This window comes from Triticum urartu, chromosome 5A (assembly GCF_056163025.1).
Source record: "Triticum urartu cultivar PI428250 chromosome 5A, HENAU_Tu73, whole genome shotgun sequence".
In the NCBI taxonomy this organism is placed as follows: domain Eukaryota; kingdom Viridiplantae; phylum Streptophyta; class Magnoliopsida; order Poales; family Poaceae; genus Triticum; species Triticum urartu.
Genome location: NC_141877.1, coordinates 427,759,210 through 427,779,829, shown reverse-complemented (window position 1 = coordinate 427,779,829; position 20,620 = coordinate 427,759,210). Strand labels below are relative to the sequence as shown.

General features: G+C 47.4%; 1 protein-coding gene across 2 annotated transcripts in view; it reads right to left on the bottom strand.

The window, feature by feature from the left end:
- Positions 1–8,837: 8,837 nt before the first annotated feature.
- The window catches only part of LOC125509441 (P-loop containing nucleoside triphosphate hydrolases superfamily protein), a 39,788-nt gene continuing 28,005 nt past the window's right edge, over positions 8,838–20,620 (bottom strand). Inside the window, exons 11-31 of one of the 2 annotated variants that reach the window (XM_048674422.2) lie at positions 20,512–20,580; positions 20,382–20,441; positions 20,141–20,302; positions 19,965–20,021; positions 19,359–19,586; positions 19,088–19,240; positions 18,909–19,013; positions 17,361–17,450; positions 17,046–17,195; positions 16,430–16,543; positions 16,238–16,324; positions 15,954–16,157; positions 15,674–15,841; positions 14,969–15,175; positions 14,777–14,866; positions 14,561–14,698; positions 11,571–11,668; positions 11,064–11,127; positions 10,597–10,716; positions 10,402–10,473; positions 8,838–9,469 (exon numbers count right to left, since the gene is read on the bottom strand). In XM_048674422.2, coding sequence (XP_048530379.1) covers positions 9,236–9,469; positions 10,402–10,473; positions 10,597–10,716; positions 11,064–11,127; positions 11,571–11,668; positions 14,561–14,698; positions 14,777–14,866; positions 14,969–15,175; positions 15,674–15,841; positions 15,954–16,157; positions 16,238–16,324; positions 16,430–16,543; positions 17,046–17,195; positions 17,361–17,450; positions 18,909–19,013; positions 19,088–19,240; positions 19,359–19,586; positions 19,965–20,021; positions 20,141–20,302; positions 20,382–20,441; positions 20,512–20,580 — 2,670 coding nt within the window. In that variant the 3' untranslated portion in view covers positions 8,838–9,235. Of the gene's footprint in view, positions 9,470–10,401; positions 10,474–10,596; positions 10,717–10,781; positions 10,968–11,063; positions 11,128–11,570; positions 11,669–14,560; positions 14,699–14,776; positions 14,867–14,968; positions 15,176–15,673; positions 15,842–15,953; positions 16,158–16,237; positions 16,325–16,429; positions 16,544–17,045; positions 17,196–17,360; positions 17,451–18,908; positions 19,014–19,087; positions 19,241–19,358; positions 19,587–19,964; positions 20,022–20,140; positions 20,303–20,381; positions 20,442–20,511; positions 20,581–20,620 lie in introns of those variants that run through there. The other variant, XM_087526312.1, reaches the window with a different exon arrangement.

Here is a 20,620-nt window from a genome sequence, read left to right as displayed (position 1 = left end):
AAAAAACTTTCTATATGCTACTAATCGCTATAACTGTTGCCATAGGTTCAATTCTCTAACACTCATTATCAAACTAGACTTTCACAATGCTTTTTACTCAGTTTTTTCGGACTCGCTGCGTACCATCCTTGCCAAAAGATGCTTCCTTAAGAGGTGGTGCAGTTGGATAAATAACCTATACACTATAAGAAAAACCTATGTCCTGCTAAATGGTTGCCCTGGGCCATGGATCAACTGCAAGTAGGGGCTACGACAGGGTGATCCGCTCCCCTACCTCTGCCTCATTGTGTATGACCTTCTCAGAAGAACGATCGTCTTGGCCCATGCAAACAATGAGCTACATCACCCCATTAAACAAGACCTACCATCAACAATTATACAATGTGCAAACGACACACTCATCCTTCTAAAGGCCACGTCAAATGCGGTAGAAAAAAACAATCTTTGATGATTTTGCTGCTACCACTTGGCTCCACATAACTTCCATAAAATCACTTTCGTGTCTCTAAATGTCGATCAAAACACCGCAAGCTCCATGGCTACAGATCTTCAGACAACCCTATCTGAATTTCCCCAAACATACCTCGATTTACCTCTCTCCCCAACCAATCTACCCAACACTGCATTCCAGCCGCCAATTGACACCTTTGATCGCTACCTATATGGATGGACAACACTTCTCCAAAGCAAAGGTGGCCGCCTAGTCTTGCTCTCTGCAGTCCTTGACTCACTACCCACATATTTCACGGTATCCTTCCTTTTGCCAAAACTACTTTTGAGCGAATAGACAAAAAATGATGCTTCTTCTGGTCTAACAAAGACACTTGTTCGGTAGTACAATGCTTTGTAGCATGGGACAAAGTTTGTCACCCAAAGATGCAAGTGGTTTAGGTTTTAAAACATCCAAGCACATTTTTTTTCTTATGATGAAGTTTGTATTTCAACTTCCTACATTCTAGAAGCCTACACTATCGAGGTTGAATCCAAAAGATCTCGGGTAGGGGGTCCCGAGATGTGGATCTTATCTCGATGGTAAGGGAACAGAATAGGGACACTGTGTTTACCCAGGTTCGGGCCCTCTGGAAGGGGTAAAACCTCGTGTCTTGCTTTGATTGTGTTGATGTGATGGGGTTACAAAGTACAAGATGGTCTACCTCGAGATTGTATGTGAATGTCTCTAACTTAAGCATACGGACTAAAACCCCTCGGTTTACATAGGGACCGGGGTAACTAGGGTTACATGTATGTTGATTACATCTAGGGATAAGCTTGCCGATGATTTAAACATGCCTTGAAGTGTGCGCCAAGTGTTTGGAGGATTCCATCTTGAGTACGCTGTGGGTCATGCTAAACATGGCCCATTCTTCGATTGCCTGGGGTCCTTGGTCCGACCATGACTAGGAGGCCGACGTGGTTAGCACCCCCCTAGTTCATGACACCGTTACCTACCATGGAAGCAGTGGATCATACATAACTTAGCTTTCCCCATCTCACTTGGTACAAAGGTATCCTACCTAGCTAAAATACACCGGAAACACCTTGAAGGTTTGATAGAGATCAGTCAATGTACTGTGCAGGATGGGAAATCTACTTTATATTGGTTAGATATAAATGGCTACTACCAGTACCTCTAGGCACTGCTTTCCTTGCAATTTATTTCCACCACCAGAACCAAAATACTCATGTTCACATAATCATGATGATGTGATCGGCTCTTCACTGTAATGGGCTAACCTGTGTTGCAATGCAAGAACTTGTCTCGTGTTGTGTTCTACTGCAGGATATTATGCTCACTGGACCGTCGGATAAACAAACTATAATTGGTGGCGAGCCGTTCTCACCCCACTATGTACCAAGTTGTTAATGATCCTACACTCTCAATGGTTTGGTCATCAGTGTGCCAAACAAGATCAAAAAAGTTGGTTGGCTGTTGCACAATAACAGACTTAACTTCCATTGAAACATGCACAAAAAGGCAATTATGCCTTCAAACAAGTGCTCCATGTGTGTGCGGGCCACTAAAATCCGCACACACACACCTCTTCGTCCAATGCCCCAAAGCAAAGGCCGCTTAGCGTGCAATTGGCATTATGCCAAACTGAAATGTCATCAAGAACATGTGGAAGATCATCGTACCTCCATAGCTCCCAACATTGCCGCAACCTTTCATGGCCGTGCTTGTCTTCTGAGAGATTTGGAATGCGAAATGCATTGCTTTTTAGGCAATGTCATTAACATCGGTTAGCGTAATCTATAATGCTTATTAATATAGTCTCTAATCTGGTTCTTTGGTCGAATAGACTCAAAACACATGTATAGAAAAGTAATGTTGATCTATGGCGTGGCATCTTCTCGTCGGGATAAATGATGCTTCCTCCGTCCTACTATAATATAAAAGCGTATTTTACACTAAACTAGTGTTAAAAATATTCTTATATTATGGGACGGATGAAGTAGATCTAAAAACACACATTTCTTTTTTAATGGAAATTCAGATGGGGAACCACCCCCTCGGCAACATTTAGAGAAAAATGCCGTCAAGACCGAAACCACACGGAAAGGAAATGCACCCGAGTAAGGCTCACTTGGAATACTCGAGTACATGGAAGTGAGTTAGCATGCTCTGTCCAAATAAACGGTGAAAAAAAACATGTTTAAACCACAAGATTGTACTCCACGTACACGTCCTTCCCAGAAGAAAAAAGTTGACGGTAACACGCGGGCGTGCCGGTGCCGGCGACCGGCGTTCCGACCAGGACCATAGCTGGCAAGGCCGAAGCGACAAGGCGAGGACAGAAACACACCGGCTGGTCCCTTCCACGCTGCCGGTGTCATGTGGTCTCTCCCGTTCCTGCCGCTCACCGGCTGACTGGACGCCCTCGTGCCGATCCGCCAAGTCAAGCGGCGAACATGCATGTCAACCCTTGTCCCGCAAGTTGGAACCGCGAGCGGAGCGGTGCAACTTGGGCGTCCTTTTCTATGCCCGCTGCCCGCTGCTCTCCCGCCCATGTTTTAATCAACCCAGCGAATCCACGTCGCATGCCGAGCGAATTCGGGTCGGTGCGCTGCGCTCGGCCTCGGCGCAGCGGGGGTCGGGAGGATGATGCGGCCGGTCATGGCATGGATGCCTCGGATTCGCTCGGCGCAGTGCATGCCGCTGCCGGTGCCGGTGCGCTCGGCTTTTTCAACTGCTGGCGCTGCGGAGCAGTGGCGCCTCGGAGAGATGAACGGGATGAATTGTCCCGTGCATGCCTGTGCATGCATGTGCCTGGCAAGGGCAGGGGCGACGTCTATCTATCCCCGGCTCTGCCCTGCCATGCCCACACGGGGCCGCCTCGTTGGGGCTGCGCTGCGCTGCCTTCACGTAGAAGCCAGGCCATTAATGGCGGGTCGGTCGGGGGCGCGGCTGCGATCGCGCTGAGATCACATTCCACGGGCCCTGTCCCCTCTCCTGCGCCGGTCGTCTCCAGTGTCCAAACAGAGGCGAGGCGATCCACCCCGGCTGCTGGTTCAAAAGTTTTCTCGTGCATGCATGAGGTGATCCGTGCGTGTCAGGCCGACGTGGATCCGACGGTGGTGCCGGACCGGATGGTAGTACTACTCCGTTTGCTTGCGGTGTAGGCCGTAGCGTGGGGCAGTGGTACGTGCGTTTCCAGTTGCAAGGTCCATCTCACTGGCAGGTAAAGCTGGGAGGTGCCGCCTTGATAAACGATGATGATTTGCCGGTCCGGTTTCACTGTCGTTAAGCAACGAATCACTCTGACCAGCGGCTTCCACTAGCTTCTTGGGCGATCGAGTCGAGCTTCCGAACTAGCTAGGGCTAGGGACCTAGGAGCGAAAAGCAAAAGCCAGGAACAAACATAAAAAAGTTTCTGGACACCTATTTTGCTAGACTTTCAGAACCTCCTGCCGTGCATACGCTCAAACAGCTGTAGCAATTTGTGGCTGCTGATACGCTCAAACTCCTGCGCAAGCCACGTTCGCAGCCGGCTATGTGTGGCTGCTGATATGGATAGCCAGCCTCGAGTCGAGTCCGGGCAGGGTACCCCATGAGGCCAACGGACACGGAGAGCGACCGGGCTGCCCATGCCAAAGCCGGATGGAGGAAGATGCACGTACTCTCTCCATTTTTTTTTAGTCCGCATATAAAAGCAACTTCAACGGGCCGATTCAAACGGAGAGCGCTTTCGTCCGTTTTTTGTCCGTTTGGATCGGCCCGACAGACACAAACGTCCGGCGCTGTGTTTGGATCGGCACGAGCACCTAACGTTGATCCGACTCATTTCGTCGACGCGTCAAAAAAAGTATTGCAAGCATTTTGAAAATAAATACATGCATTTAATTAAACATAAAAGCAGGCCATGAAGGCCGGCGAAAGTCCACATTACATTAACTAAAACACCAAAGACTAGACGACGCGCTGCCCTAAACATCCTCGGCGGCGGCGGCGTCTGCGTCGGGACCGGTGAGGTCGATCAACGTCGGCGCAGGGCCGGCCCAGGGGAACGCCGTGTTCCAGACGATAGTGATGTCGGGCTTTGCCATCGCTGCCTGGACCTGGCACGCCTCCTCTTCGGCCTCGCGCTCGAGCATCTGCAGGCGCTCGCCCTCCCGGCGCTCCTCGGCCAGCCGAACGCGGCGCCAGTGGTCGACGTAGGCCGCCTCCTGCTTCTCCGTCGCCCCGAGCCAGATCGGGGAGTGTTGACCCACTCACGCACTACTCCGGTCCAGGAGTAGCGCTTGAGGTAGGCCGGCTCCTCCGGCTCGGCTTTGCGCGGGGACGGCGGGGCCACCGGCGGCACGACGCAGTCGCCCGCCGCGGAGAGGGCCATGGCCTCTGCCATGGCAGCCTCGAAGCCGCCTCGTCCACCTCCCTCCACCGCTCCTCCTCCTCACTCTCTTTGATGGCCGCCTGGTAGGCGGCCTCGGCCTCCTGGTCCTCGTCGCGGACGATGAGCGCGGGCGGCGGCAGGCTGTGGTCGACGCCGCGGACGCCGCGTCGCCTCCTCGTGCTTGAAGGCGAACCATCGAGCCCAGTTGGGCGAGTTGACAGCGAAGTGCGGGTCGGCGCGCTGCTCCGACGTCAGCAACGCCCGCCGGCGCCGCACCTCCTCCGCATGGGCCCTCGCCGTCCGCGGCACCGCCGGCACTGGGATCCTCTCCGGATCTAAATGCCAGTCATGCGACAGCGTCACGTCCGGGTACGGCAAAGGCACGCGGTGGTGCTAGTGCCACTCGGCCTGGTGCAACGACACGTTGATGCGCTGCCTCTGACGGGGAGCGCGCGCCGGCGCGGGGAGGGCGGGGAGGGAGGGAGAATGGCGGACGGGGGCTTTGCCCTTGCGGCTGCTGCCGATGCCGGAGAAGAAATCCATGCTGACGGTGGCTAGGGTTGTCACCGGCGTGTGGGCAGGGGTGGCCAGATGGGGACGAGGGGCGAGTGGTAGTGGATGAGGACGGCTCCGCCGCATGCCCGGCTTAAAAAAGGACGACCACCGTCGCTGACGCGTGGGCCCAAGGTGGGCGGGCGTTATAAATTATGTTGACCGTCGTAGTTGGACGACTGCCAGGTGGGGCCGCGGCGGACGGCGAGGAGACGCACGGCGCATCCGCTTCGCGTGCGCGCCGACGCATTTCAGGTGCAATTTTGGGTCGGAAATGGATCGGCGTGGACGCCAGATGGACACGATTTGAGTTTGGGTCGGCGCGTTGGGCCGCCTATTTTGTCCGCACCGATTCAAACGGACGCGGGCGGACGAAATGGGTCACCCCAGTGGAGTTGCTTTAAGGTTTGGTCAAAGTCAAGTTTTATAGAATTTGAATAATTTTATATTAAAAAATATACAATTTAGCCGCACATCAGTTAGTTGATGCGAATTCGGCGTCGATTGATTTCTGAATGAATGAAGGAAGGAGATGTATCCAGAGGTTAAAGAAGAGTGTGGGCCATTGATTTTCCATCCAACAGTGCAAAAATCGACTGACCTCAAACCAAAAATTTAGCTGACTGATTTCTAGCCATTCTAAAAAATATAAACATTCATAATATGAAATCAATGTTATCAAAGCACCATGAAACGTATGTTCATACTATATAGTTTTAGTATTGTAGATTTCCATAGTATTTTATACAAATTTAGTCAAACTTTATGCAGTTTGACTTTGACAAAATCTTATAAGCGGAGCAAAAAGAAATGGAGGAAGTAGTAACTTTTTTTTTTTGAGCAATGGAGGGAGTACTAGCTGTGTGCCGCTCCAAGGTGAACAGTCAAGGCCGCTCTTCTGTTTGGACTTTAAGAAGCCGTCCAACGGGATCGGCCGATCCGATTCGGTGGTCACTCGCTCGCTCACCCGGATCAGTCGCTCCTTGGACGCGCTCGATCTTGATGGCCACTGTGCACCTGGATTGGGTGGACCGTGGACCGGGCGGGCGCGGCGGGGACCTCGCCTCGGTCGCCTTCCTTAGCCACGGCCCGGCCGATAGTGCCATCTCCTCTCCCAGCGGCCGGGCCGGCGAGCCCCACGACGGCGCCACCGGACAGAATCCGTTCCGTGACGCCCAACAGCAAGGCGCTAAAAACGCACGCACGTTCGTCACGCAGGGAGGCTCCTTGGGCTCAAACAGCTAGCGATCCACATGCTCGTCCGCGCCACCGTGTGTCCATGTGGTCGATGGGCCGGTCCCGGCAGGGCCCCGGCGGGCATTCCGTTCGGGCGGCGGCATGGGCGCGGTTCGTGGCTTCGCGCACGCCTTGCGCGTGCACAGTTCTCCCGTCCGTCCATCTCGGGCGTCCAGTCACGGGTGCGTGGCCATGGGAGTTCGGCCATCCGTCGTGCGTCCGTGCGGTGGGCAGCGCGCGCCCGGCGGCGGCGGCGGGTGCGGGATGCGCGTCCGGGCGGGCCACTGTACGTCTCCCGTCTACGCGTGCCGCCCTGCCCTGCTAGCAATATCGATCGATCGACCGGTCCGTCCGTCCGTCCGTCTCCGTCGGGTCGCAGATCAGATCAGACATACGTACGCATGCACGCAACCCTACATGTGTGGGCGCTGCCAGGGCCGCCAGACCGGTGCACCACGACCACGGAGTATGTACGTGGCACGTACGTGAGATACTGAGACGTACTACTACGACTGTCCTGCTCCTTCGTCGCGACGCTCTTGGCTGGACGTGTGAGCCTCCCCTACATGCCCGGACAGTCCTACGACCTAGGTCTAGCAACCTAGCTGATCTTGGCGTTTTGCATAGGGAAAGGAACAAGGCAACAAGGCCAAACAAACAAAAAGCCAGATCAAACCAAAAAGCAAGCCCCTGGCCGGGGCAATGATTGCGGGGTTAAAAGTGGGGGTCAAGGCCTCGGTCAAGGCCCGGTTGGAACTCGATGGGAGGTACCCAGTACACTCGATGGATCATCCATTCCTCCTCCGTCCTCCATCATCGTCTCCACTGGGCTTCGAGATAAGGATCCGGTCGAGGCCATTGCGGGGGCGCATCATGAGCAATCATGCACGCAGACGCAGACGCAGGGCAGTCGCACTCACGGCTGGGAATGCAGTCGTAGTAGCGGTGGTAGTACGTGGAATCTCGCAGATTTCATCATCGCTCGCCTCAAGGAGCACCACACCCCCTCCCCTGTCATTAGCCATCACTGCCGCCGCCTCGATCGCTTGTTTCCCTGCACTTTTTCGTGGTATCGCCATGCTATGACCGACGAGCAACGAGCAGCCTCGTGTAGTACGAACGGGGACATGTGCAGGCCGCGTGTCCACCACACGGCTCCTACTACAAGTTTATAACTACTAGCGTGGCCGTGTGCCCATGATTGCGTATACGTGGTAGTGGAATTGTTTTGCGTCTGGGGCTGGAGCCGCGGCCGAGGATCCTGCGGGCAAGCGTGCGTGATTGCACGGATCATGTCCGTCCGTCCCGTCATCCATCCACGCTCGACCATCACGGCCGGCAGCTTCCTCGTCCCGTCCACCATGTCTCGTCTCGGTGACAGGACCATTGAGGTAGATTAGATAGATGGACAGGCACGGCGATCAGGAAGGAATGGCACAAAGAAAAAGGCTTCCGGTGGCTGCTTCCACGCCACGCCACGCTCTCACCTCACCTCACCTGTGTCGGTCGGCCCCAAGTTGCCAGTTCCAAGATTCTGATTCTGAACTGATGGACATGGACGGGGGTGCCCATGCCACATTCTTGCAAGCCAAACATGATTTATTCATTCCTCGGAGTGGGAGGCGAGCTCGTCTTCTCTTCTTTCTACGTACTCCCCAATGAAAAGTCTTCCGGCCGGGTCAGCCACTCAGTTCAGCTTGGGTGCCTGGGTAGATGAAGTAGTGTGTTTGGTCTCGAAACTGCAGAACGCCATTCGCGAGGAACATAATTCGCTCTCTTCGACGTCGTTCACAAAAAGAATGGAGACAATGATAGGAAAAGAAAGCATCCGGTGTCACAAACAGCGTGCTGTTGGCTATGCTAATTACCAGTTCACCTGGCAACACGTGCACCGCGCTAGTTACGTTTTGACTCCTAAGAAAAAGGTTGCTGCAGACTGAAAACATGTTTGAGTTTCAGCAGACTCTTCGCCTGTGGTTTGAAGTGCCTCAAACTAACACGAGCACGGTCTCTTAACACTGCACGGGTTAACCTCGCATTCCCTTTCCACGAACGGCCAGGATAGATGCATCAACTCGGTTATTCAGATGCTTAATCACCATTATAGATGATCACATTACATGTTCAGGATCAACCAATAAACCAGCCTAGTAAGAGCATACGTACTTGCGAACCTGTTCAGCATGCAACCATGCCTTTAATGCCCAGGGCGGCCAAGAACCATAAACGTACGATCTTTGAAATTTTGGATTCACGATCTGGATGGCTAATTAGAGGTCTACAGCACCGAGTGAAGCCCAGCCTGTACCAGTCGACCTCTACGGCTGATGCCCATGACCCGTCCATATCCAAGCCCAAATCACTAGACCACAAGCAAATACAGTGTATTACAAGTTCAGAGCGGAATGCTGGCAAAGCTATCAGCAGCACGAGGCACCAGCGGTCCAGGCCGGAATACGACGGTCTCTGTACAACCTGGCAATCTTAATGAAGCCGGCTCAGGCACCAGTCTGAAAGAGTCAGACCTGCATTGAGGCAATGTTCGCCGCTGCCAGCACGTGAAACGGTTCAACTAGGTTAGGAGCACGTAGCTGCGAAGAAGAAAGGTTACTGCGTCAGTTTGATGCGGCTTCTGGTCGTTTAAGCTCTTCTCTCAGCTTCAGGACCTCACGGCACGTCTCTCTCAGCTTTGCCTTCAGCATGGCGGTTGCTTCCTGATAATTCTCATCCATCAGCGCCCGTTCTTCCACTGCCTCTTTAAGCCTTGCGCGGTTCGCGTCGAGCTCTGGTTGCAGCCACCGGATTTGCATGCGAAGCTTTGTTTTTTCTTTGTTGTGGGTCGAAGCATCCTGTAAAAGGAAAGCATGTTATGGAACTGGTACTGCGGAGAGATTATGCTGGTTGGCGATCTTCTGGCATGCAGTGTGCTCTTCTATTTCACTGGCCAGTCACTGCTTTACTGAACGCGCGATCAGACAAAACTCGAACAGGAAATTTTTAGTAAAACGACAGTTTAAAGAGGACAACAAGAACCACCAATTTGAGTTTCTTCCGGAATTTGATGACGCAGCACTGCAAGAGAATTATCAGGAATTTCTTTGTTGCGTCAACTGTGTCAATTTTCAATGCTTTCTACATATAGTGTCAATAGTCAAGTTACGAAATCTCATCAATAGCATTATTGTGGCACAAAAATACCAGCATTACAGTCGGTTTCTGAAAGTAGTCCACTCAGTTCTCTGGAAACTTGAGGAACTATAGGAAACAAGGTTCTAGGGTTGGTGTCAGTATAAATCTTCATCTCGAGTGCATGTCCATCTATTGGAATAGCACTTCAGTGCGCAAACAAGCAACTTATGCAATGAAAACATGCCAGAATGATTAACTATATGCTGCTTCCATCAGCCCACTTATGATTCTGAAAATGGGAATGTGTTCTGTGGTAGAATTTAAACTCATCAGCTTGTATACTTTTTTTTGCTTTCAGGGTCCTAGTACTGTGTTTAGTGAAATATTTATGATATTCCATCTCCAAAAATGAATGAACACATAAAAATGCTATAAAATAAAATAAAACAGCAGATGTTCCTATCTCAGCACAGGCTACTACAAGAACCGTGCTTGCGTGCAAAGCTACAATGAATTTATTTCCAAAGCTCGATGCTGATACTCAGTACAGTAACAGGCACTTATTCTGGAAGATTTAACACTTCAAAACTCAAACTGCAGAAATACTCTGCCTGAACCAACCATAGAGAGTGATGGGTTCGGCAATGCTTACATGTTTCATCTTGACCTCCATGGCAGATATCTGACAGCTCAACTCATCCATATTAGCTTTGGCCTGTAGTAGCTGCATAAATGACACATAAAAACAACTTAAAATTTAATTTACTGAGATAACTTGTAACTTGTACTCCCTCCGTAAATGCTCTTATATTAGTTTACAGAGGGAGTAACAAATTATCTGACTTGCCTTATTATTAGAAACCTCCTTTAAGGCTTCTAATTCATTGATGACTAAGCTCATCTGTTTCATCTTAGAAAGTAAGCTATCACGTTCTTCTGAAATAAGCTGTAGTTGCTTGCAAAGTTCCTGCTCAAAATTGGAGTCAACACAAAAGATGGAAAATATATCTCCTGAAGTTGTACTCCCTAGAAAATCAACTGAAATTTTTAATAATTATAAAAAATATTAATGGTCAGCAATCTTGTGTGATCCATGAACAACCAAGTCATAGCAAGAAACTCTAGCCAATTGTTTCTCAATAGGGAAAGATCATTAAAACTCAAAAGTGGAACAACATATCTGTCCTGGTGATGATACTTATTTGTGTGCAAGTAGTCCTGACAATATGAATGCATATTTTAAATTTGGTTTCCTGATGTTCTAAGAAAATGAATTTCACACTAAGAGCAAAAATGGATGGGCTTAAGGCTTACATTTTCATTATCAATGTTTCTTCCTTTCTCCACGAGTTGTTCTGATTCTTCACGATTCTCCCTGCTGCATCAGATAACATAACTAGCAGTAAGTTGAGTACATGAGCGTATGCAAACACGCCATGCTTTTGTTATTGCTTGGAACCTATGATGATTTACTCTATAAATTTTTATGTTCACTAGCACTGGAGTAACTGCCTGCGTTCTAAAATTGCTTTCATCGCTAATGCTCTAAAGATTCAAAAGAACTTCTGATAATTTTGAGTGCATCAATCATATTTAGGTACAGTTCTGGTGTAAGGCATAATCATTCAGGTTTGTTCTTTTGTTTCTCATCAAACCACATTCAAAATATATGAAGCATTCTTAGCTCCGTGTGAAAAGTATTGAATGAAACTACATTAGTAATAGACTATGTGCATGCTGTTACCTACCAAGTCGATACAAAACTGAAGCACAATAGAGTGGTACTGTTGCATTGAAAAGAGGTTCTGAGAGAAGACTGACCAGCATTTTTCCTCATTTATGTTATGCTCCACAGAAAGGATCATTTTGTCTTCCAGAGTTTTTAACAATTCTCTACACTGCACCAGCTCTTGTCTCACCTAGTGACATATTGAAATAATATACAGTAATAAGAAATGAGAAAGAGAAAATTATATAAAAATATTGATGAAAATAAACATGGAACTAACATGAACTAAAAAAATAAACTAAAATTAGGCATCTTGCAGTACCCCATACTTGTTCCTGTATACCAAGACAGGCCAATGGATGTCTAATAAAAAATGAGTAAATATAGTGATGTCCTTCTATGAGTACTAAATACAGTACAATATGGATCAAATAAACGGAAGGAACTTGAGAAGCTAGTTTGAGCTGTCAAATTGAAATGGCAAAACATAAGGCCAACTCCACCGCGTGACCCATTTCTACCCCAAATCGTCCGTTTGTGTCCGTTTGGGGTAAAATGGACAAATCAAACGACCCAGCGCATGGGAGCATACGGACGTTTTGTCCGGCCCGTGTCCGCTTTTGCCCCATTTCCAGACCAAAGTTGCTCTCGGTTTGGGGCCAAAGCGGACAGAAAGCGGACGTCTTCGCATCCTCGTCATCCGTCTGTGTCCGCCTCGACCCCACATGTCACTCTCCTTTTCTGTACCTGGCCCACCACGTGCACCCACGACCACGACGTATGGGGTGAAAATGGGGTAGTAGCGCTGCGTGCAGCGAGTTTGTGCGGCCTCTGTCCGGCATTTGTTCTCCCTATTTCTACCCCATACGGACAAAATCCGGACAAAATGGGCATAGATTTAGGGTCGTGCGGTGGAGTTGGCCTAATTCATGCCTTCTTCATGGTATAATTACTAACAACTTCTACTGCTTACTGATCAACGGATCACTAGTCGAATAATTCTAAACTGCAGATGGCATGCATGCACAGTGCTTCTGCCTAACTCAAATTATAGATATAGCGTCAGTTGACATTCACAATGTGTTGAGATTGTAGACCCGCGGTACCTCCGATAGCTGCCTCCCGGGTCGCTCTCGTGACTCCGGAGGCCCCCGCCGCTGCCAACAACAGGGAGCAACCGCGCCGCCCATTCCCTACTCGCCGTCGCCGGAGGTAGCCTAAGGGCAAAGCCCAGCGGCTGACGGCGGCAGCAAGGACGCACGCGGCCCACGGCCGCGACCCTTCCCGGTCCATCTCCACTCGCCAGATCCAGATCCCTCTCGTCCTCAGCTCTCCGGGCGTGCTCCGGGCCCTGCCGCGCGCCGACGCTCCACCACCTCCCTGCTACCGCCTCGCCCCATCTTGCGCTGCCGCGCAACGTCCACTTTCACCGTGGCCGTCGGCGTCCTCCACCGGTCAGATCCGGCCGGTGCTCGCCGCTCTTGACCTGCGCCGCCATCCTCCGCGTCGTCCCTCCTCTGCTCCGGGCTGGTGTGCCGCGGCTGCGGGATCCATGCTCCCCGCCTTGTGCGGGTCTTGGTCTGCCTGCTCGTCCTGCCTGGGTGGTGCGGGGTGGCAGCCCGACCTCCTTTGCTCTGCTTCATCCCCAGTGCTTGCGCTGGTTCTGGTGCTTGGGCGGGGCCGGAGTATCTTCGCCAGCTGGCTGTGCCTTTGAGGTCCCCTACATCGACGACCAAGCATGCGTGCATCGGATCTGCCATGTGCAGTGTCCAACCTGGCCGTCTTCGCCCTTGCGCTCCATTGCGTGCTTCCCCACCCCCCTGCCGGCTCCTCGACTCTCCATCACCCCACGCCTGCCTCTCCTTCAACCCCTATGGATGGTGGCCCGTCAGTCGTCATTTTGCATTGCTTCAGCTGTCGGAGCTGCTCTGACGACGTCGGCCTTGATCTGGTACTAGCTTTGGGAGAAATCCCTGCTGACCCATGTGTCAGCTGACCACGGCGGCGCCAATCCGGTGTCGCTTTCCTTCCTGGAGGCGTGGTCTTTGAGCTATACCTGCTTGGTTTGGGCTCTCCTCCATGTCGACGGCGCGGTTTGCAACTTCACGTCCGTATGGTGAACTTCTCTGCACTCCGTGTGACCTTTCCATTTTGCTTCAATCCACTCGTCTCCGCCCGTCCTCCCCATACCGTCGCCAACATTGCCTCCTCGTCGAGCCCTTCGCCACCATCCATCCGCCCATGCCCATCATTTAGTGTGTCATCCATGATTGGTGTGTTCTTCATGTGATTTCTCTTCGGCTGTCCTTCGCGTGGTCTCCGTACTGTTGCTGTGCACGCTCAAGACCCTCCCATGGTTGCCGTTGTGCTGCGGCGAGCTTCGGGCTCTTGGTGTTGTCTTGGTTCACCTTTGCTCAATGACGACGCAATGATGCCTCCCCAACCTGCTAATCGTCTCGACCGCTCGTGGCGGAACTCCTAGTCAAGGTTCGTGTTATGGTTTGGCACTCGTTGGTTATGGATGATCCTCTGTTGTGCCGTGAGGCTTGGTACGCACGCAGGTGCGGTGCGTTAGGTTGTTTGCATAGTCTTAGCATTGTGATCCCTCAACAACACCCCACATCTACTTGTGTCTCTCGTGGTGTTGGTCTTTCTGCTTGCTAGCTAGGTCGTGCCTTCTCCTGGGCATCAATATTTTTCTCTCTTCTTCTGTAACCTTGTTACCTGCACGGTTTTCGGCCCGGTTTCCCTCATAAACGGGGTCAACTTGTTTAGGTTTTTGATCCAATTTCCCTTATAAACTGGATCAGCCAAAGCTTAAGGGGCGACTCTTGGCTTTGGCAGCTTTTTGAGCAATATATTCAGGTGGGGATTCTCCCCCCCCCCCCCCCCCCCGGTGACCGTTCAAAAAACAAAAACATTCACAATGTGTTCCAAAACTAGACAGTACTGAATTATTCACACAAAAAAATCAGTTAGAAGATAACCACATTGCATCTGCATGCTAATTGTCGACGTTGGGGATTGATCATGAATTAGATCTGGCAGGTATATGTAATCAAGAGAACTCTATTTAACGTACCTTAATCAAATCTTCGGATAATTTACTATTCTCATCAGTGCATATATCCAATTGCTGCTTAGTTTCTAAATATGCTTTCTCCTTGGCTATCCACATTGAACTTTCAGATTCCATTTCCAGAAGAACATCAGTAAGTTGCTGCATTTCAGAGCACACAAAAATGAAACAAATTACGGAGAGTGTCGACGTTTTGGATAAAACCATAAAGCTAATTACCATTCCCAAGTCTTCTTTTTCCTTTGATATAGAACTGAGAGAAGCCTCCAATTTTCTACCAAAAGACTCAGATTCCTCAAGTTTTTTGGTCTGTATCACAGAAAAAAGAAATTTCATGGTGAAAAAAATTTGGGTTAGACAAAAGGTGTGGGGGATCTGGCAAAATATACTGCAAAGCCATTTTAAGTATACCAATACAGCAATCTCGTCGTTCAAGGATTTTATCTTTGATTCTGCGGAAGTAAGCCTGTTTTCGAGATCTTCCTGTTCCAACACCATAAACTCTACTTTAGATAGCGCTTCTTCCTTCTCTGCAGTCAAGGTAGCTAAAGTTTCTTGCAAAGAAGCAATTTCATCTTCCATATCAGAAGCATGAATCTCAAGCCTTTGGTACTCCTCCTGAATATGAAGAAACAAGATACACGGTCATAGATAAACATAAGCTCCAGTAAATGAAGAACAGACTGCATGCCATTCATGCCGTAATACATACATATGTAACACATGTATTGTAAGGTGGCACTCATTTTCTGACTGCAAGTCAGTTAGAATGATGAACCTTCTGGATAAAGAAACGAGACATTGACACCGGGCTTATCAAAAAAACTTGCGGCATAACTACAAGGTATGAGAGCAATAAACTATTAGAATCCAAAAAAAAACTAGTTTTTCCTAGCCAGTAGCTTGGGACAAGTGATGTTATACCCACAATGGTATACCAGCTATCTAGAACCACTGTATGGTATGAGTTGTAGTTGGAGTTTGGGTTTATTCCTGGAGCTGTGGTGATTTACGTAAGTCTTGCTATAACAGTATCATACGAGCACCTCAACATGTATCAGGATGCTTAAGAATAGTGTGTTTGCACAAAGTAATACAAATTGGGAAGACTGCAACCTGCAACTGCACAGCTTGATCAAAAAACGCAGCAAGTTCTTCTGGCTTCACATTCAATTCATGTCTTTTATCAACAGTGACAGAATCATGTTTCCTTAAATCACGTTCAAGATGGGTCCTCTGGCTTTGTAACTTCTTTATTTCCCTGTGTGCCTCTGCTTTTTCACCCTGGACAAAGAGTATGGATTCATACTTGCTACGTTTTACCGTTTTGGAGAAGATACACCTGAATTTGTGCCAACGTAATGAACAATCAAATTACTGTGTACAAAATAATAACCTCAAGTTTAATTTTTTCTTGAACATAATTCTTCAGCTTGTTGTCAGTCTCTCGTAACTTTGTTTTCGCTCTTTCAAGTTCCTTTCTGATAGACTCCTTTTCTTTCATCAAGGAAGATGATGACAAGGTCGAGACTTCCTTTTGGAGAGTTAGAAGCTCTGAGAGAATGTTATCCTTCTCAAGTTCATGTTGAAGAATACAATCCTGAGTATAAGTAACATTGTTAGAGCAGACACAAGAAGTTAGAAACTTGATGACTGACGATAGCTTAAGTAATGACAGACATCCTTGGACTTCTCACAGCTTTCCAGACTGGACTTCATCCTCTGAAGTTCATCCTGTTGATTAAGGAACTGTTCGTGTAGCAGCTTCTGCACTCAAGTCAGAGTATGTTAGCGAATGGTAGCTCCTTAGAATTTAAGTATGTATGGCCTGGTCAAAATTTAAGTGTGGATTGGATACGTTGATATAGCTACCTTCTCCAATTCAAGTCTGCTGACTTTCTCCATCAATGTTTTTGACATTTTCTCATGATCCATAATCACACAACTGGATTGTTTTATATGCCCATAAGCAGACTGCTTGAATTCCTACAGAAAGAACAGTTGAGATCATTTCAAAATATAGTACTTACAAGAAAAACAATATTCAGCCAGAAACGCTAACTACAGTACTAAGTCTACATAGATAGATCTATATGCAAATTGATAATAGACAGAACAAAGTATTCCATAGGCACCAGACATTTACCAGACCATCTGCATAGCTTTTTCAACTTGTTTACAAAGTCGATGGCACCCATTCATGCAAATACTTATTTGCGTAACCAAAATAGTAGCTTATACATAAACAATATATCCAGAGGATATGATCACATTCAACATTTGAATTGCCAAAGTATTTCATATTATTTAATTAATGAGGTGATACCAATAATTTAGTAAAATGCACACTGACCCAACATTGAATTTTGACTGAGACAACTTGTTTAATGAAACGACTCCAGCGTGAATATTGAGGAAAGGAGAGCAAGGGGAAGAGGGACATGATTAATCAATGAACTATGGAGATACTATCATCAGAGAAACATACAGTTACGTTCTCTGCAATCGCAGACAGACTCTGAAAGAGTTCCTCAATGAAAGAAATAGCATTGTCGACTGAGTGGGTTGTTTGATCCATCTGCACAGATATTCCTTGAGTCTCCATTGACACGTCGCTGAGGAATTCATCTGCTAATTCCTGTAGTTATACCAAATGTTTCATTCAAGTACGCAATCATGTCAATAAATCAGACTGCGGCATCAAAATGGTTTAAGAAGATTAGAGAACTGATTAAACATCCTAGTTATGCACTATATTAGAGAAGAGAAAGAACAATGCAAGTGGATGAGGATAGGAAAGTACTTGTTTGGATTTTCCAATAGTAGCCAGAGCTGATAGCTTCTCACCAGCAATTTTTGCTTCTTCTTGTGCCGCCAGAGCATTCTTCTGAAGCTGAAACCAGGCCAAGAATCAATAGACAATTACCAGGAAAAGATCCAAATCCATTCTAAATAGCTCTCATATGATGCAAGCAGCATGGAAACATAATGAAGCTAATGCAAGGCAGGTAGAGCATAATGAAGGAAGGACACCAATGTCTGTAATGAACTTTTTTCAGGCTATTGACTTACAGTTTAAAGAACAGATAACATTTAAGAAAAAAGTATCACACAGATGCTATGTGGTTTTCTTAGCTAAATGGATAGTATAACAGCTATATTCTTTTATATCTGTGCCCTAGAAGTAAATCTAAATATGGGAGTCTTAGATGATAGTGAAAACAGATGGCAGCTTCACCAGATGCCAGTCAAAATGAGATTACTTGATGGTACTCCACAGAAAACATGTACAAAATGGTAAGCAAAGCTTGTTGCTCCCTCTTTTTTGGACGATTGGTTCATGGGCAATTTTGATTATCACCACATGTATGACAATATCAAAAAATTTAAAATAACATGATATTGTTTAATAAAGCTAACATACAACTTGGTTCTTTAACTATCTTCTGTTGATTAATTGCAGGGTCTGGGCGGGTGCAATTGGCTATACCCAACCAGTGTCCTGTTCGCCAAGTTATTGCTTGAGCTCGTGAACCAAGCCCTTCCTGCTTGTGCTCGCCCTCCAGCGCAAGTGCGCAACCTCACCATCGCCGTCAACAGCAACAATCCTTTACCCAAGTTCCTCCTTGGCGCCTTTGCCATCATGGTCAGCAAGATTTCCTTCTCCAAGTTCCTTTTCAGCACCCTTCCTGCCATGCTCGCCACGACAGGAAAGCAGATGGAAGCCATCAAGGAGGGTCGCTCACTGTCCATGCCGTCACTCTCAACGTGCCCGTCAGGCCCTCATCACCCTGCGGACTTCCTCCGTTGGTGGTCGTTATTAAATCACTTAGTGCAGACGTGTTGATAAATATCTGTAACAGCTCTTTTTAGGCCTTAGCAGCACATGCAAGACGCAAGGACCAAACCAAATGGTTTTGTTGTAAAAGATTTGTAACAACCGATTTTGATGAAATACAAATAGTCCACACAAGACAGCATAAACTCTAAGAAGTAGATGATGGTGTTCTCGCCACTTCTCTTGTGGTGAGTCAGAAAGTTGTCTTTAAACTGAGTCAACATGTCCACATTTGATGGCAGCTGTGCAGAAGGACTAACATGGCCAAATTTGTGTACACAGATCTATTTGGCCAATTTCGTAATTAAGGGAGCAAACTCAGCAACATGCGGTAGTTGACAGACCAAAGTAGTATCAAACTGCATGTTAAAGTTGTTAACTCATGATTTAATAGGCAAATATATCGATAATAAAACATGCCTGACAAGATAACAAAGCTACCTAGCACCCAAAAGGAAGTAACATATTGGATATGTTTGAATTTTAAATATAATACAGTATAAGATAATTCACCTCTTCATACTTCTCACTGAAAGAAGCCTTCTGCTGCGTTGCCACCTCCAGAACATCGTCCAAGTTATTTTGAATCAAACTCTTCTCTAACTCCAGCGAGTTTACCTACTTGGGATTTCCAGAAATACTTATTGGAAACACATTTCAGAATAGGGAAATCATAGAAAAAGGACTAGCACCTGGTCTTGAAGTTGTTTAATGACAAGAATTGCCTCGGACTCTCGAGCAGATAAGCCACTAGGTTCTTGACTTAGCATGGCATCTTTCCGCTCATTAGGGTCTTGGGGTAGTTCAGGCACTGAACCCCTAAGTTGCTCTTGATCTGATTTCTTCTGTAAGACAATGTATTTCAAAATTCAGAAGGGATTTGCAATAAAAAATGTGGATTCACTTTTCCAATCAAGCTTCAATAGCGATATGTTGCATTAATTGAAAATGAGAGTCACACACCATTGTATTTGGCTTTCTTCTGCTGGTAACATGCAACAAAGCATGTGCATCGGGAAGAGAAACATCTTCATTCGATAGATCACTGAATGAACAGCCATGAGCAGAAGGCTCGCCATTGCTGGCGTAGCTTTCTTGCATTAGCTCTTCAAAACATGGGGGCATCCCCATGTTACGCTCGTCACGAACTGAGCTGCTTGCAGAGCATTGTTCAGAAGCAGGTTCTTGAACCTGAATATTTGTAGAGATGCCCAAAAGATATCTTAACACCATATGTAGTCTTCTATAAATTTGATGAATTTCTGTCATGGACTGAACATGAAAAGAAAACTATAACATGAACATTTACAGAAGTATGTCATGTATCCATATGAAGGACCACAAAAATGGAATATCACATGTAATTTATCCCAGGAACTAAAGAAGAGGAGACAACTAAAGTAAGTACCCACAAAGAAGGGCGTCCAAGTGAATATTTTGGGGTAGTTGTTTTAACATTTCATAAATGATATGAGAACAATCAGCCCATGATGCTATGGCGACCCCAAAAGAACAATGTACCTTTAGATTTTCAGAATGATGAATTTAACATGTTACAGTATATTATACCTCGACACTGAATTCATTCGACAGGGGTCGAGCACACCATGTTTGCCTTCTTTTGTTCTGTTCAAGGGACAAATATAAAGACATCAGAGATGGGTTTACATTGTTGTTCCGCTGTCTAAATGGGGCAACTTGTTATGACTACTAGTACATATGAGATAAAGGAAATGAGTACTGACCTTACTGGAAACAATAGCCCTATCATCTCTCTCTGAATTTAAAACCAACGAACTAAGATTTTCGATTTTCTTTGCTTGCTGAAGCAACCTCTTCTCACGTTGCTCTTTAGCTTTCCTTTCCTCCTCCAACTCTAAAGCAATTCTCTCTTTTTCCAGTTCACTCTGAAAACAGTACGCAGATTATTTAAGCACTATACTCTACAACCAAGAGATAAGATGTGCTTAAGGATTAGAAAGGGACCTGTAGCAGGGTGTTCCTCAAGTGCAAAACATCTTCATCCAAGTGTTCACTTTGAGAGTTCTGTGGCCGCAGGTATACGATTTTTTAGGTTCAAGATGCATTGACTTAACATAACTTTTTTAATACATACCTTGAGTTTTGCTCGAAGTTCCTCTATTTCTTTCCTTTGGCGCTTTAAAAGAGCGGCATCCGTCAAAATCTGTATTTGCATACATACATGTGGAGTAAACATTTATGCA